Raw genomic sequence first — 16,078 nt, 5'->3', positions numbered from 1 at the left:
AATGGGGAGGCGGCCACAAAAGCCCCATTGATGCATTTGTGCAAGAATACAGTGTCTCCAAGTAGTATCATATGCCTTACTGATATCAAAGAAGATACCGATACAGTGATGCTGACGGAGAAAAGCCTGCTGAATAGCCGCCTCTAGGAGGGTCAGGTTGTCGACCGTGGACCGAAATTTTCGGAATCCACACTGAAAGCGGCTAAGGAGCTGTCTGGTCTCTAACAGCCAGACCAGACGCCGGTTAACCATCCGTTCCAGGGTCTTTCCAACACAGCTTGTCAAGACGATACTACGATAACTACCGGGACATGTGCGGTCCTTTCCTGGTTTGAGAAGAGGGATGAGAATTGCATCCCTCCACGAGGTGGGGAACACTCCTGTCTGCCATATGAGATTAAAACATTCGAGGAGGATTTCCTTTGACGCCACTGGCAAATGTCGAAGCATGGAGTACCAGATGCGGTCGTAACCTGGTGCAGTGTCAGAAGTCTCAGTAAGTGCCGAGTCAAGTTCCCACATGGAGAAAGGGGAGTTGTAGGCCTCAGAACTGTTGGACCGAAAGTCCAAGGTCGCTCTTTCGACAGTCACACGGTAGCGATGAAATGCTGGATCCTGATTTGCAGTGGCAGTACTTTGTGCAAAATGCTCTGCCAGCGTCTGAGCAATGGCTCTGGGTGTCGTTTGGAGGCATCCCTGGTTCAGGACAGCAGCTATTGGTAAACGGCTATGTTTACCGGAAATCCTCTGGATGGCTTCCCATACTCTTGTGGACCAAGTGGAACGGTTGATGGAGTCCAGGAACTCCTGCCATGACCTTTTCTTGCTCTCTTTAATGACACGGCGTGCCCTGGCTCTCGCGATTCAAAAGGCGGTAAGATTGACCGCTGTTGGGCGGCATTTAAATTGGCGAAGAGCCGCACGCCTGTCCTGGATGGCTGAACGGCACTCTTCCGTCCACCAAGGCACAAGGCGCCGCTTAGGAGGGCCAGAAGACTGTGGTATGGACAGGTCAGCAGCATGATGGACCACAAGCGTGATGTGATCCACCCATTCCTGTGCGTTATTGTGGCGGTCAAAGACAGCCAACAGAGTGAACAGTGGCCAGTTAGCCCTGCCAATCATCCACGATGGTGGCCCGGCTCCAGCAATACACCATCCAGGAGATGAAAGCGGATAGGGAAATGATCACTGGAATGAAGGTCGTCAATAACCTCCCAGTGAACAGAGTCGGTGAGGGTTGGAGAGCAGAAAGATAGGTCAATGGCTGAGAATGACCCTGTAGCAGTAGAGAAAGGAGTCGGAGTACCTGTGTTGAGGATGCACAACAGTTGAGATGTTAGGAGGCTCTCCAAAATTCGACCTCAAGCGCAAAGAGAAGTGGAGCCCCACAGGACATGATGGGCATTGAAGTCTCCCAGGAGAAGAAATTGGCGGGGGAGTTGGTCGATTAGATCTGTGAGAGCATCTAAGGTCATTGCATCCAGAGGGGGTAAATAAAGGGAGTAAACGGTAAGCCTCCGAGGTGAATGAATTTCAACTGCAACTGCTTGCAGGTCAGTATCCAGGGGGAGGGCAGAGGAGTGGTGGTCATTATTGACAAACACAGCGACTCCGCCTTTGGACCTTTCTCCAGTCAGGTCATCTTTGCGATATGACGTATAGCCCCTTAGTACAGGAGCATCAGATGGTTTTAAATGTGTTTCCTGTAAACACAAGCACAGGGGGCGTTGCCGTGCTAGGAGGTTCAGTTCCTCCACATGTGCCCGGAATCAATTCATGTTCCACTGTATAATGGGAGCCATCTATCAGGGTGGGAGTACCTTCATTCTCACTTTCTGTTGGGGAGGAGAGCCCGCAACAGGTGGAGGCTCAGTTTTGGGGCGAGATGATTGCCCCAGTCTGACATCAACCTCCATCGCCTCAGAAGAGGAGTCGAGAGAGACGTCAGAGAGAATGACATCCACATCAGGAGACTGTATAACTTCAGTCTCCGGTAGTGGGCGAGTCTTCACCTTTGTCTTTGGCTTCGATGTTCTGGCCTGAGGTGGCATTGGAGCCAAAACCTCAGAAGCAGTAGGGGGTGTAGCAGTGCTGGGCAGTGCACAAGACTGGACCCGGGAAGGGGCAGGAAGTTCCATGATGTCAGCTACCACGGCCTGGTCAGAAGGCCGGGGGGGAGCAGCAGGCTTCACAGGAATGGCAGCAGCACACGTACATTGACAAGCGCAGGTGCTAGTGCTGACAGTAGCAACCTCTGTTTGTGTAGCGGCATCAGTTTTCAAGACTGGCTGTTTGAGAACGGAAGAAAAGGAAGCAGTGAACGTGGGCGGCTGCATGGACTTGTAGATTTTCTTCGCCTCACCATACGGGATGCGTTTTGTAGTTTTTAGTTCCTGGATCTTCTGTTCCTCAAGGAAAACTCTGCATTCTCTACTCCACACAGGGTGATCCCCAGAGCAGTTGACACACTTGGGATGAGAGGAGCAACCAACTCCCTCATGGGCGGCTTTACCACAATTCCCGCAAGTGGCTTCCCCTCTACAGCCGAGAGTAGTGTGTCCAAAGTGTTGGCATTTAAAACACCGCATGGGGTTGGGGTAATAAGGCCGTACACTGAGACGTAGGAAACCTGCCTTCACATGCTCTGGCAATTTGGTGGTGTTAAATGTAAGGATAAATGAGTCAGTCTTTATGAGAGCACCATCCACCCGTTTCATAATGTGTTGCACGTCGACAATTCCTTCCCGGGACCATTCAGCCTTCAGTTCATCTTGGGGAATGTCAACGAGATATCTGCAAGTCACAACACCCTTGCTGTAGTTCAAGGTGTTGTGAAATTCAGTCTCTATCGCAAACTCCCCAAGAAATTGTGCCTTCTGAAGGTTCTGGACTTGCTGGAAGCTAGATGTTTCAACCAACAAGGTGCCATTTCGCAAGCGCTTTGCAGATTTTAATGTGCCAGCAATACCTTCTAAGCCCTTCTGTATATAAAATGGCGAAACTTTTTCGAAACTCCCATCTTTTGTTTTAATTATGAAAAACACATTCTGCGAAGCAGCATGCGTTCTGTTACTACTACCTGAATCAGGAGGACTGGCTACACGAGCCCTCTTGTTGGATTGGGTGTTAGAACCCACCAGCGGTCCACCCTTTCCGCTGGCAGGAGAAGAATAAAAGTTCGAGGGTTCCATCTCGGTCCCACGAGCAGCTAGGGAACTAGAAGTCCACCTAGACAGAGCCCCGCGTGCCTAGGTAAGCCTTATACAACTGGGGCACGGCAGGTGCCCCAGAGGTTGCCCGCTTGCGACTGTTCCACCCCAACAGCCATGCATCTTATAGGCGCGCAGCACACTGTAAGATTGAGGGGTTTTTATAGAGGTTTACCTTCCTCGCAATCCAGGCGGTCAAGCCAAGATTACCATTCCCCGCAGCACACAACATTCCACCGCCGCGCCATGCGGTGGTCGCTGAAGCATGTCCGGGGGTTACGGTGACAGGAGACTGGCGGCGCTGACCAGTCCCCAGCTCAGGACCCCGGGGTCGCCAAGCCCGTACTCAGCAAATGCACGCTGAGCCCCTGGGGGGGGGGGGGGGGTGGACACTCACCTAAGGCCCTTGGGAAGAGCCCCCACTAGGAAGGAGCACACCATCAGAGATGGCAGTAATCATGGGGGATATGTTTGCAATGGTTTCTACTTCGTCTGCCCGTAAGAGAAAGCTAGCCGAGTCTCAGCCACAGAAAATTCTTCCATCGGTGCCAAGGTTCCTAGTTGTTTCTTGGTCTGACGAAAGTAAAGACTTCCCAACAATAAACCCTTTCATTATTCAGGAAGTTGTCGACGCAATTGTAGGTCCTGTAAAGTCTTGTTCCAGGTTACAAAATGGCCCCTGTTAGAAATGCAGTGCCCTCCAGGTGCACAAATTGCTTCAAACTACACTGCTACACACCTTCCCTGCCCGGGTTGAAGTGCACCATACTTTACTCACCGTGTGGGGGCAGTTTATACAAGATCACTAGACTGATTATCAAATGAGATCAAAAATTACGTGTCTGATCAGGAGCAACAGCCATACGTACAGTACAGAAAAGGGTTGAAGAGGAATTGGTACAGACCCACTGTCTCTTCTTGACATTTGACAGAGTTCCACTTCCATCGAACATTAAAGCGGGATATGAGATAATTTCAGTTCACCCATACATCCCCATCCCTACTTGTTGCTATCGGTGTCATACGTTTAATCACAGCAGTCAGTCGTGTTCCAATCCAGCCAAATGCGTTACCTGTGGCAGGGATGCCCATGAGGGTGATTGTCCACCCACACACCCTCATTGCACCAACTGTATGGGTGACCACGCTGCTTCCTCTAGAGATTGCCCTATTTTTAAACATGAACAAATTATTCAGGAACTCTAAGTGAAGGAAAAGGTGTCTACCTTTGCAGCTCATAAGATAAGAAACAGTTCCTCTCCTTCTCTGCCACGGCATAGAACTGTTTCTACAGCGCCACCCAGTGGTAGCCGCCCTCGGCCGTCTTCTGTGTCACCAAGATGCACTGCTGGCGGCTGATCAGCCAGTCACTGGCGGTAGGCACTGCCCTCGAGCAACCTATGGATCAGAATCTTCTGCCTCTGGCTGAATGCCATTCTATGCCGTTGGCCACCAGGTCTCGGTGTGGTCGCTGAGTTGACAGCAACCGTTGCAAGGTGTTCACTTTCTTGTCCACTCTGAGTCAATTATCCATTGGAATATCTGCAGAATTCGCTCCAATTGGGATGAACTGTCAATCTTCTTATGATCCTACTCCCCGGTCATCTTTTGTTTCCAGGAAGCAAAGCTACGTCTGCACAATCACTTTGTTTTTCCCCATTTCCAGTCAGTCCGATTTGATCTACCCCCTGTTTCTGGCGTTTCAGCACACAGGGGCCTTAAGATTCTTCTCCATGATACTATCCATTATTACCCATTCCCCTTACAGCGTCCCTTCCAAGCTGTCACTGTACGTCTTTCCCTTTCTGGATAAAACATACATTCCATTGTCCACAACAGTGGCAACATATCTTTAGTCAGCTCCCACCCCCTATTTGCTGGTTGGGGACTTCAATGCCCACCACCCAGTATGAGGATCTACACATCCTTGTCAGAGAGGCTCCCTGATGATTCACCTCTTCCACCAAGCATATCTTGTATGCCCCAACACTCAGGAACCTACATTTTTGTCTGCCTCCATGTCAACCTACCCTCATTTGGGCCTTTCAGTCGGTACTGTTCGGCTAGCTCAGCACTTCAAATGGTTCGCCCTTGCTGACACACTCGAGTGACCATTTTCCATGTGTCTTTTGATTACAGCCACAACTGCCATCTATCGCCCAAGAGGCTGGAAGTTTTCCTAAGTCAATTGGACACTTTTCTTCTCTCTAGCAACATTTGATGACTGTCAGTTTCCTAGCGTTGATGACCAAGTCACTCACATTATGGAATTTATTCTTACAGCTACGGAATGTTAAATACCTCATACCTCCCCTTTGCCCCCAGCATTCACCAGTTCCTTGGTGGAAGGAGGCATGTCATGATGGAATATGCGAGCGGAGACATGCTGTTCACTTTTTCTACTATGATCCTACATTGGCCAACTGTATCCACTATAAGCAGTTACGTGCGGGATGCTGTCACATCATACATGATAGCAAGAAGGCAAGCTGGGATTTCTTTACCAGCTCCTTTAACACCTTCACTCCCTCATCAGTAGTTTGGAGTCAAAATTCGATGGTTATCCAGCATGTCTAGTTTTTCTCTGGGTTAACTGTCATGGAAGATACCTTAATGGACCCAGTTGCAATTTCTAACCCATTGGGTCAACACTTTGCTGATGTTTCAAGCTCTTCTAATTACCCACCAGCATTTCTCCTGAAGAAACAAGCAGCGGAAGTGCGACCTCTTGCTTTCTCCTCTCAAAATCATGGAAGCTATAATACTGTTTCTTCTATGCAGGAACTCCAATATGCATTGTATTTCTCTTGCTCTTCCACCCAGGACTGGATGGCATCCATGTCCAAATGTTACTCAGTTTATCGTACCCTAGTCAGTGTTACGTCCTTAGCCTTTATAATTGAATTCGGACCAACAGTACCTTACCGAGAAGATGGTGGGAAGTTACTGTCATTCCTGTTCCAAAACATGGAAAGGATGAACATATCTCCTCTAGCTATTGCCCAATCTCTCTCACGAGTAGTGTTTTTAAAGTTTTGGAGTGTATGGTAAATTGCTGTTTAGGCTAGTGGCTGGAGTCCCAAAACCTTTTAACTGCTCAATGCGGTTTCCGAAAGCATCAGTCCGCAGTTGACCATCCTCTTGCTGTCTCCATTTATATCACGAACAATGGATTAATATATATATCTCTGTGGGCATGTTGGTATACAAGGAAACAAGGCAGCTGGCATAAGCTGGCATAGAGGCAAAGGCTGCTGTCTCTCTTCCTCGGCCCACTGTTAGCATGGTTCCCTTTGCCGATCTACAGAGCATTGTCTGTCATTGTGTTGCTCTTCTATAGAGCGCGCGCGCGCGCACACACACACACACACACACACACACACACACACACACACACACACATTGGTCTGCATTTCAGGATAATAAATTAAGGGACATAAAACCTCTTCTCTGTTCTTGGACCTCTTCCTCTCGGCCATGTTGTTGGAAGGAGGTAATTGTAACTAGTCTCTGGACTGGGCACAATCTTTTTAGCCATTGACATCCTGTAAGTGGTGATCGTTCCCCACTTTGTCCCCACTGCTCTCAGTTGTGGATGGTGAGACACCTTTTACTTCAGTGCCGCTATTTTAATCTGCTACACACCCATTTACAGCTGTTGCCTGATACATCTTCCCTTTTAACAGATGACGTGTGTTTCAGCTGATTGCATTCTTGAGTTCATAAGTGTTAGTGAAATGACATCGGTCATTTGAAGCTCTTTTTCAGCCCTTCAATAGCACTTTTCTAATATTTCCTTCCTTTTTTAGTTTCCCTCATCCTTGAGTTTTGCTCCCATAGCTGCTGATTTAAATTCCTGCTTTTATCCTTCACTAAGCCACAGGACATGCGCTCATGACTGTAGCTGTTTTGCACCCTACTACTATCGTCCAAAAAAAAAAAAAAAGGCAGGGAGGAGGAATTGGAGAGCACACAACAGGCTGACATGCAGGGTGAACCCTGTAACAAAGATCCTACATTCAAAATTGTCGATAGAGTACTTTATAAGAGCAGTATTGAACAATGCTATCATACTTTAAAGCCTAAGGGAATAACTGTTAAAAGAATTTTATGATATTAATTACGATACAGTGGCAAAAGAGCTACTAAAGTAAGAGTAGCTGAACATGAAAGTATGTGTTTACATTTAATGTTGCGCTTCATGCAGTAAGCAGGATGAAGGGAACAAAACCAAAGCATCTCTGCAAGAGCTCTCAGAAACAGGCGAACCTTTTGAATGAGTGTGTGGGTGGGTGTTGATAGTGTAGGACCTTTACCAAAACTTAGATACAAATTATTACATCTTGACTATTCTGGACCACTTAAAGATATCTACTGGCACCAGTCCCAGATCAATGTTCCAAGACCATGGTGTGTATGTTTAAGATGAATTTTGAATTATGGCTCAACTTCTTTGATTTTTTCCCCATTTTTTCCCCATTTATTGGCTTTGGGGATGTGCCCCTTCAGCCATCTCAATAGTAGATTGTCAATTCTGAAGATACGAACATAAAGATAACATACGAGCCAGTCCCCAGGCAGATAAAATCTCAGACTACATGGGAACTGAACCCAGGCTGGTTCACTTGGCAACCTGCTGCACTGACCACACAGCTACAGGGGTGGAAACCTTCTATAATTAGTGACAATGGTTACAATTTTACTTCTGAATTACTATAGTAAGTATGAAGATGGAAACTGACACCAGCTCTTTCGCAGGGGAATGGGTGAGTGGAAAGAATTTATCAAACAGTTGTGAAAGTGTCACCATGTTGGCAATAAGCACAGTTCATGGAACACATACATATCATACATGCTCAGTGATTAAAACACGGTCTACATCAGCTTGTGGCTCAGCCCTTACAAAATTATCTATGGCTAAGAATGTTTGTGATTTCACTTGGCCACATCAGCAAGAGCAGCAGCAAAGAATGACAGACTTAGCAAGCAAACTACATGAGGTATGGCAGCACGTAAAGGTTTGAAACTGTCAGTCCTATCTCTAATGGACTGCTAATTTGCGACTGTGATGCTGTTACACCTAAATATTGTGTTCATATAGTTTATTTGATCAGTGGTCACGCAAAGAGGTTTAAATTGCATTTGAAAGGGCTGTATGAAGTCCTTGAATGTGCAAGCCAGCTACTGAAAAACTGACTACCAAGGTAGACCGTGGAAGCAGTTGAGACAACCACAGATTGCACCAGAACATGACCGGCTGGTGAGCCAATAAAACAGGAATTTACTGTTAGGCACTTACAAGCTGGACACCACCAGACAAGCCGTGCAGGTGCGAGCAGCTCTTGCGCATTATCTACTACACCGGAGGTAGTGCTAGGTTTGTGCGTGAGTCATTTACATGTAGTACACAAGTGTTGATTCTTGCTATTGTTTTGATCCCTAGTTTTTGTTTTTGTCACAACCATTCCCCATCAGTCCAATGTTCTTTCTGAGCCACAAACCAGCTTGGTAGTAGCAACTGGTATTGTAAGCCTATTTTGAGGAATAATCTAAGTGAACAACAATATAGGAAAAATAAACACTTGACTGCCAGGTCTGGCAGCTCAGACCAGAAGTGAGATAGAAGAGCAAATCCTGAGCATACATGAATGTGTGAAGGTATTCAGTTGATTCCCGTCAATCGTGGACCCAGAAATATCTTGGTACCATAGTTTGATTACAGGTAATATGAGAGACAAAGTAGCATTTATGGCCTAAAAAAATGGAAATTTAGTGCTTTCTGTATATTTTATTTACTTATTTCACCCAGTGAGTTCCTTCAATTTCAATTAACTGGGACAGATGAACTGTGATACAGATTTGAATTTAATTTGTGCTTTTTAACAGTCTTGACCAGTATCAAAAAGCTGTGCAGAGTATTATTACTTTGAAGGTTTCAGAGCTGGATTATCAACAACTTTCCCAATTATTTTATATTTGCTCACTTCCGGTTTCTTAAAGTTGAAGGAGGGAAAAACCCTGTACACCTCCCAAGCTTAAAACTGTTACTGCCAGTGACATTGTGTTTGATTTGTCACCTACAACGAATGAAGCATAACAAGTCAGGGTGTGAGTGCACCTTACTTTCACCACAGTATCAGAATTAGTAGGATAGATGAGCCACTCTGGTGGTTCATTTTCATTGGGGAAGGTGATGTAAGACCTCAGAGGTGGAAGATAGGTGTTCACATCATAGAACTCAGTATGTACATGCCCTTGTCACCTAACTCAGTGAAGCTGCTGGCAGTGAATCATATGAAATCAAAACTGTTGGTTCTATGTTGAGCTGTTGTCACTGCCAGTGATGCTCATGCCAGGTTTGTCAATACACCACCAGAGCCTTGAATACGCGCGCGCGTGCGTGTGCGCGTGCGTGTGCGCGTGCGCGTGCGCGTGCGTGTGCGTGTGCGTGTGCGTGTGCGTGTGCGTGTGCGTGTGCGTGTGCGTGTGCGTGTGCGTGTGCGTGTGCGTGTGCGTGTGCGTGTGCGTGTGCGTGTGCGTGTGCGTGTGCCTTTTGGCATAAGAGTGCCATTCATAATTTATATGTCTAAAATAACAATGTTGCTAGTGCTGAGTCAGCAAATATAGTTCTTAGCAGATGATTGTTCAAATGGATGGGAGGTGTTGAAGTACCAAACAGTGAATAAAAAAAATTTCTTTGAAATTTGTGGCAAGTGCGCATGCGAGGATGGACTCGAACCTCAGACAGGGGCAGCCACACGAACCGTGGCAAACAGTGCAGACTTGCTCCAAAAATTCCTCTTGGAGCAAAAGTAGAATGTTCTCATGAATTGTAAGGATGGAAGCCTTTTGTTGTTTCACAGATTCCTTAACCATGGAGTCCCTAACTCATAGAACTGCCAGTGCGAATACCATGTTTAGCCTCTGCAACTCTGTTGAGCTGAGGAGGTGGGTGTTCTCATACATAGTGCATGTTGGATTTAATGCATAAGCTTCACCCGTGCAACAAGGCAATGTTGACCTGAATATTACTTTTGCATTGTATTGTGATTAGTCAAATTACTGTTAATGTTAAAGTTTCTTTTTAATGGTTGGAAGAGGCACCTGCAAGCTGTTTGGTTTACCATTATAACAGTGCACTTAGTTCACCACTACTGATATTACATTTACTTTTGCTACATTGCACAGAAGGAAAAATCTATGAAACAGATGTGGAAGTGTGCAAAGTAAGCTCATTCTGTAGTCTTCAAATCAACCAATTCAACATTTCTAAACTAAAGGGGTTGCTTATTTTTTGATTACTTTATCTACACTGACTTTGGATCCAGACTAAACACAATCTGAAGTGGCCATTGAGATTAAAACATGTTTCACTCAGCAGTGTGTTCCATCACTGGATTGTTGATATCTACTGTCAGAATTTGGTGGTACCCATTAATTTTGGGGACAGCTGGTTGATAATCATGCCATGTGAAATTGTCAGAGCTATTAACTACATTCACAGGTGATCCTGCCTCCAATTGGCTATTCTTGGAGTTTATTTGGGTGTTTTTGTGCCCTTCATTACTAAGATTTTACCACCAACATACATTAGTTCTCAAAGTGTGTGTACAAGTAACCTGCATCAACTTCTATGATGAAACTTCAGCACTATGTGAGAACAACTGTTGAGCTCCTATATCTGGTTATCAGGTGAAAATTTAAGCAAATTTTTAAAGTGGATTCTTTCAGATAGAGGTTGCATTTATAATTTCTTACTTACAAGAGACTGATTTATCTTTGACAATGCTTTGTGTTTAAAATTTAATAAAAGCTACAACATGATTTCACTTACTTGTTACCATCAGATTATTAGGTTAATTGAATCTGAAGGGGACTTCAGCTAAGGTTGAAGCTATGTTACCTTTTACCATTTCTTTTGATAATAATTAGAGTCCAATTTGAATTAAAATCTTCCTAACCTAATGTTCATAACATGAAAACCTTTACGTTACTACAAAAGCTGTTCGCTCCATTGCAGCACCTTTTAAACATTAACTATTGGAACTGTTAAGATGTGCAAGTAGGTCTACATACAGTAAGCATTAGGAACGAACAAACAGCAACAGGTAGGCTACATGCTGCTTAATGTTAACTATTAACTGCATTGTTATTTCAGTTAGAGCAAGCACGTTGACAACCATAAGGTTGGAGCATTCACTCTTCCCAGTGGTGGCACCCCTGTCACCTGGCAAGCACCCAGCAACTGGATCAGGAAGACCACGGCCACAACAGGGAGGAATGGACCCTGAGTACCTAGACACTAATGGACCATTTTCCGCAGTGAAGCCACCATCCGAGGACACAGGAGGTTTTGTGCATCCAAACAACCCATTCTTTTTCACAAAGCCACCTAGAGCAACTACTGTGCCACCCGCGACACCTCCACCTTGGCAAAACAGAGCTCCTGACACAGGTGAGAGTATAACTTAAACTAATTGCATAGAGCAACAGAAACTACTGTGGTAAAAATAAAATTTGAATCAAATTGGCAAACCAATGACCAAAGCCTGTAACTATAAAATTTCAAGCAGTGATTGTAATATTGTGTGTCTAGTTCATCTGCATAGTTCGTAACTGATACACCTTGCATTGTTGTCTTGCCTATTGTCCTTAATGTGCCTACAGCTGCTGCACCTCCACAAATGCCAATTCTGGGAGATTAAACAATGGAAACTCAAGGTAGGAGTATCAACAATGTAGGAAAAAAGACGGATTGCTACTTACCGTACGGAAGATAAGTTGTAGACAGGCACAATTAAGATGGTCACATGCAGCTTTCAGCCAAAGTCTTTGTCAGCAAAAATCACACACACTCCAGTCCCTGCTTAAAGTCTTAGGCCCTTCCTAGAATGTCTCCCCTGAACCCATTTCCCTCCTCGCCCCTGTGACACCCCCCCTCACACTTACCTTCTACATGCTCCCCAAAATCCACAAACCCAACAACCCTGGCTGCCCCTTTGTGGCTGGTTGTTTCCCCAATGGAAGAATTTCAGCTCTCATTCACCAACACCTCCAAGCAGTTGTGCATAATCTTGCCTCCCACGTGAAAGGCACCAACCACTTCCATCACTGACACTCTACCATCCCCAGTCCTTCACCTCTTGGATCCTACTTGTCACTGTTGATGCCACCTCCCTATACACAAGCATCCCTCTCTTACTGCTATTGTACACTACCTTTCCCAACATTCTTCATATTCCCAACCCATTACCTTATTCCTCATACACCTTACTAACTTACACCTTACTAACTTACATTACTAACCCACAACTACTCTTCATTTGAAGGGAAGGTAGATAAACAAATCTGCGGCACAACCGTGAGCACCCACATGACATCGTCCTACTCCGAACTTTTTATGGGTCATTTAGAGGACGCCTTCATAGCCTCCTAAAGCACCAAATCCCTAGGCTGGTTCATGTTCATTGACGATATCTTCATGATCTGGACTCAGGGCCAAGACACCCTATCTTCATCCCTTCACAACCTCAACAGCTTCTGCCCGATCTGCTTCACATGGTCCTCCTCAACCCTGCATGCCAATTTCCTAGATGTTGATTTCTTCTTCTTCTTTTTCTTCTTCTTCTTCTTCTTCTTCTTCTTCTTCTTCTTCTTCTTGATGGCTCCATCTGCACTTCTGCCCACATTAAAACACACCAACCACCAACGGTACCTGCATTTTGACAGCTGTCATCCCTTTCACACAAAAAAAATCCCTCCCATATAGCCTGGCTACCTGGGGATGGTGTATCTGCAATGACAAAAACTCCCTTGCTCAGTATGCAGAGGGTCTCACCTAGGCCATCACAGACAGGCACTATTCCCAAGATGTAGTCTGCAAACAGAAACAGATCTCCCATGCTATTTCCCCTCACACCCCAATCTTCTCACTACCCCCAAGGAACAGCCACAAAGCAGCGTTTCCATAATCTCATAATACCGCCACGGACTGGAACAACTGAACCACATCCTTGGCCAGAGCTTTGATTATCTATCGTCATATATTGAAATGAGGGCCAGCCTACCAGAGATATTTCCCACCCTTCCTAAAGAGGTGGCCTATTGCCCACCCAACCTCTACAACATCTTACCCCATCCATGTGCCATTCCCAATCCCAACCACTTGCCAGGAGGATCACATCCATGTGGAAGACCTCTATGCTTAACCTGCTCAATCTACCCACTCGACCTTTCCTATTCCTGTCTTGTCACATGTTTATCCCACCCACTAGGGGCTGGACCACCTGTGAAAGCAGCCATATCATTTACTAGCTCTGTTGCAATCATTGCATAGCTTATATTTGTATGATTACCAACCAGCTGTCCATCATGATGAATGACCATCACCAAACTGTGGCCAAGAGCAAAGTGGACAGTTCTGTGGCACAGCATGCAGCTGAACATAACACATTGGATTTCAGTGGCTGTTTCACTACCACAGCCAGTGGATCCCCCCACCCCCCACCCCCACCCCCAACACCAGCTTCTCTGAACTGTGCAGATGGGAGTTATCCTTAAAAAACTTTCTCCGCTCCTGTAATAATCCTGGCCTCAACCTATGGTAGTATACTGTCCCCACCCCTCTGTTCCATCATTTCCTCCCCATTCTTATCTCTCACCCTGCTTGTTTGCAGCCCTCTGCCAATGATTTTGCCCGTCTTTCCCCACTCCTCCTGTTTTACTCCTTTTCTTCACCATCTCCCTCCCCCACAACTTCTTGATGCTGCACCTGTCACCAGTCTTGTCACTGCACACCCCACCAAACAGCATTCATCCCTCTCCCCATCCATACACTACTATCACCTTCCCCACCACCTCCGGATTGCTGCTTGTATCTCACGTCATGATGATGCATTCTCTGGCCCGAGATGCTGGAATTGGGGTGTGCATCTGTGCTACTAACGAAGGCTGTAGCTGGAAGCTATATGTGAGTGTCTGTGTATGTCGGCAATTCCGAGTGATTGGTGGACAAAAAACGTTTCAGCTAAAAAGAGAATGTGATACTACAGCAGAGTACTAAAGACCATATGTGTAGAGTGGATAGCTAATGGTGTAATGAATTGAACTGGAGACAATAATTTGTGGGACAACGTGACTAAAGAAAGGGATCAGCTGATAAGACACCCTGAGGCATCAGGGAATCATGAATTTGACATTTGAAGGAAATGAGGGGATGAAGGGAGCTGCAAAACTTTACACATTTAAAAATTATAGTTGGAATCAGAGAAAACAAGGAAGTGACTTTTTTATTCAAAATTAGTAATCAGTTCCATGATAAAACTTCCGAAGATATCAGAACTCTATTCTATGCTGGGAGTGGGACTCTTACCTGAGGAGATGGTTTATGGGCAATGTCATTAATGAGTAACTTAACCTCGTATGGTTTGTTACCTGCCTCACAATGTACATCTGACTTTGCCACTGTGTGGCTTCTGTAAAGTTTGGAAGATATGAAAGGATACTGGCAATGAGAATATTTGAATTACTTCAGGAGTTGACTGATTCACTATCATAGCATTGTCTGCAAAAGGTGACTGTCCATGTTTGAGTATATCTGACAGTTCTAATTTGTGAGCAAGCTTCAAGACAGTGTACACTATGCTGCAGGGTAAATGATTGCTTCTAGAGTAGATGGCACTTTCCAATAAAAAAGATTCATTGTCCGTTACTATACTGTTTCTGTGAGCCCTTTTAGGTGATTGTTTTGCTGACAAGTATATGCCTTTAAAGGTGAGTTTGTAACCCCCTCCCATTTTTTTACACTGATACCTAAGTTCATTCTTGTACATAACATTGGGAAAAATCACCAGTTAAGTTAATAAAATGCAGGCTTCTAGGACCAATTAATTTTTTGCATGGAGCATAAAATAAAGAATGTTTGTTTTTCTTTTTATCAGACATAATATTTTTTAACCATATAAAACTTACAATTGCTAAAAGTCTTAATTTCTATAGGATCAATCAGTTGTGGAAGGCCGATAGTTCCTGTTGAACTTGTCCTGAATGGAAATCGTACTTCAAGAGGAGAATGGCCATGGATTGCAGCTATATTCACAGTTACAAGCATTGGACAAGAATTTGCTTGCAGCGGTAGTCTCTTGAACCGAAGGACTGTCATCACAGGTACACAGTGGAAGCTAAGCTGGATGGAGCGATGGGTGGGCCAAATAGCTTAGGCAATTTGCCTCTGCTCTCTGGTTCTACTCCTACCCCTCTTTTCTCTCTTTTTTTTTTCCCTCCCTGTATATTTACCCAAGTGGAACTGACATTTTAATGTTACATTATTTATTGTTAAACATAGGATATCATTCAATCATCTGTCTTTGTTTTCACAGTTCTTGAGTGCAGTATGTCCATGCTTCCTTTTCAGAGGTACATTAATTGCCTTAATTTAGTAAATTTGTGGTGTGAGGGAGCAATTAAGTTCTTGTGTATGTAGGGTTTTATTAATAAACCAAATCCATCTTTAAACTCCCTTCCTTCTATGCTTAGTTGTGGTAGGGGACTAAGTCAGTGAACATACACACTGAAGTGCTGCATTTGTGCTTAAATAAAATTACATAATATTTTCTTCTTTCCTTTTCTCACAAATAGTTTGTCAGAAAAATGCTTGCTGTTATGATATTAGTTTGTTATGCACTACAATGTAATAAAATGCTTACTAATTGCATAGCTAAAATACAAATAACTTCCATATGACTGCTTTCTAATGCTTTGAGTGAGAATAAATATGTGAAGTGTGACCATATTTAAATGAGTGATTTTTCAAGGAACTCTGTGTTTGTAAAGTGTATTTGCAGACAAGTGCTACTATGTTGTTACAT

The 16,078-nt window shown here is 44.7% G+C and overlaps 1 protein-coding gene across 1 annotated transcript in view; it reads left to right on the top strand.

Annotated features, from left to right (window-relative positions):
- Positions 1–16,078, top strand: part of LOC126203748 (serine protease gd-like) — a 309,528-nt gene that overhangs the window by 247,525 nt on the left and 45,925 nt on the right. Inside the window, exons 4-5 of the mRNA XM_049938116.1 lie at positions 11,371–11,667; positions 15,210–15,377. Of these exons, the coding sequence (XP_049794073.1) occupies positions 11,371–11,667; positions 15,210–15,377 (465 nt within the window). The remainder of the gene's footprint in view (positions 1–11,370; positions 11,668–15,209; positions 15,378–16,078) is intronic.

The sequence above is a fragment of the Schistocerca nitens genome, chromosome 9, assembly GCF_023898315.1.
Source record: "Schistocerca nitens isolate TAMUIC-IGC-003100 chromosome 9, iqSchNite1.1, whole genome shotgun sequence".
Classification (NCBI taxonomy): domain Eukaryota; kingdom Metazoa; phylum Arthropoda; class Insecta; order Orthoptera; family Acrididae; genus Schistocerca; species Schistocerca nitens.
The sequence above is the reverse complement of the archived record's forward strand: the minus strand, read 5'-3'. Positions and strand labels throughout refer to the sequence as shown.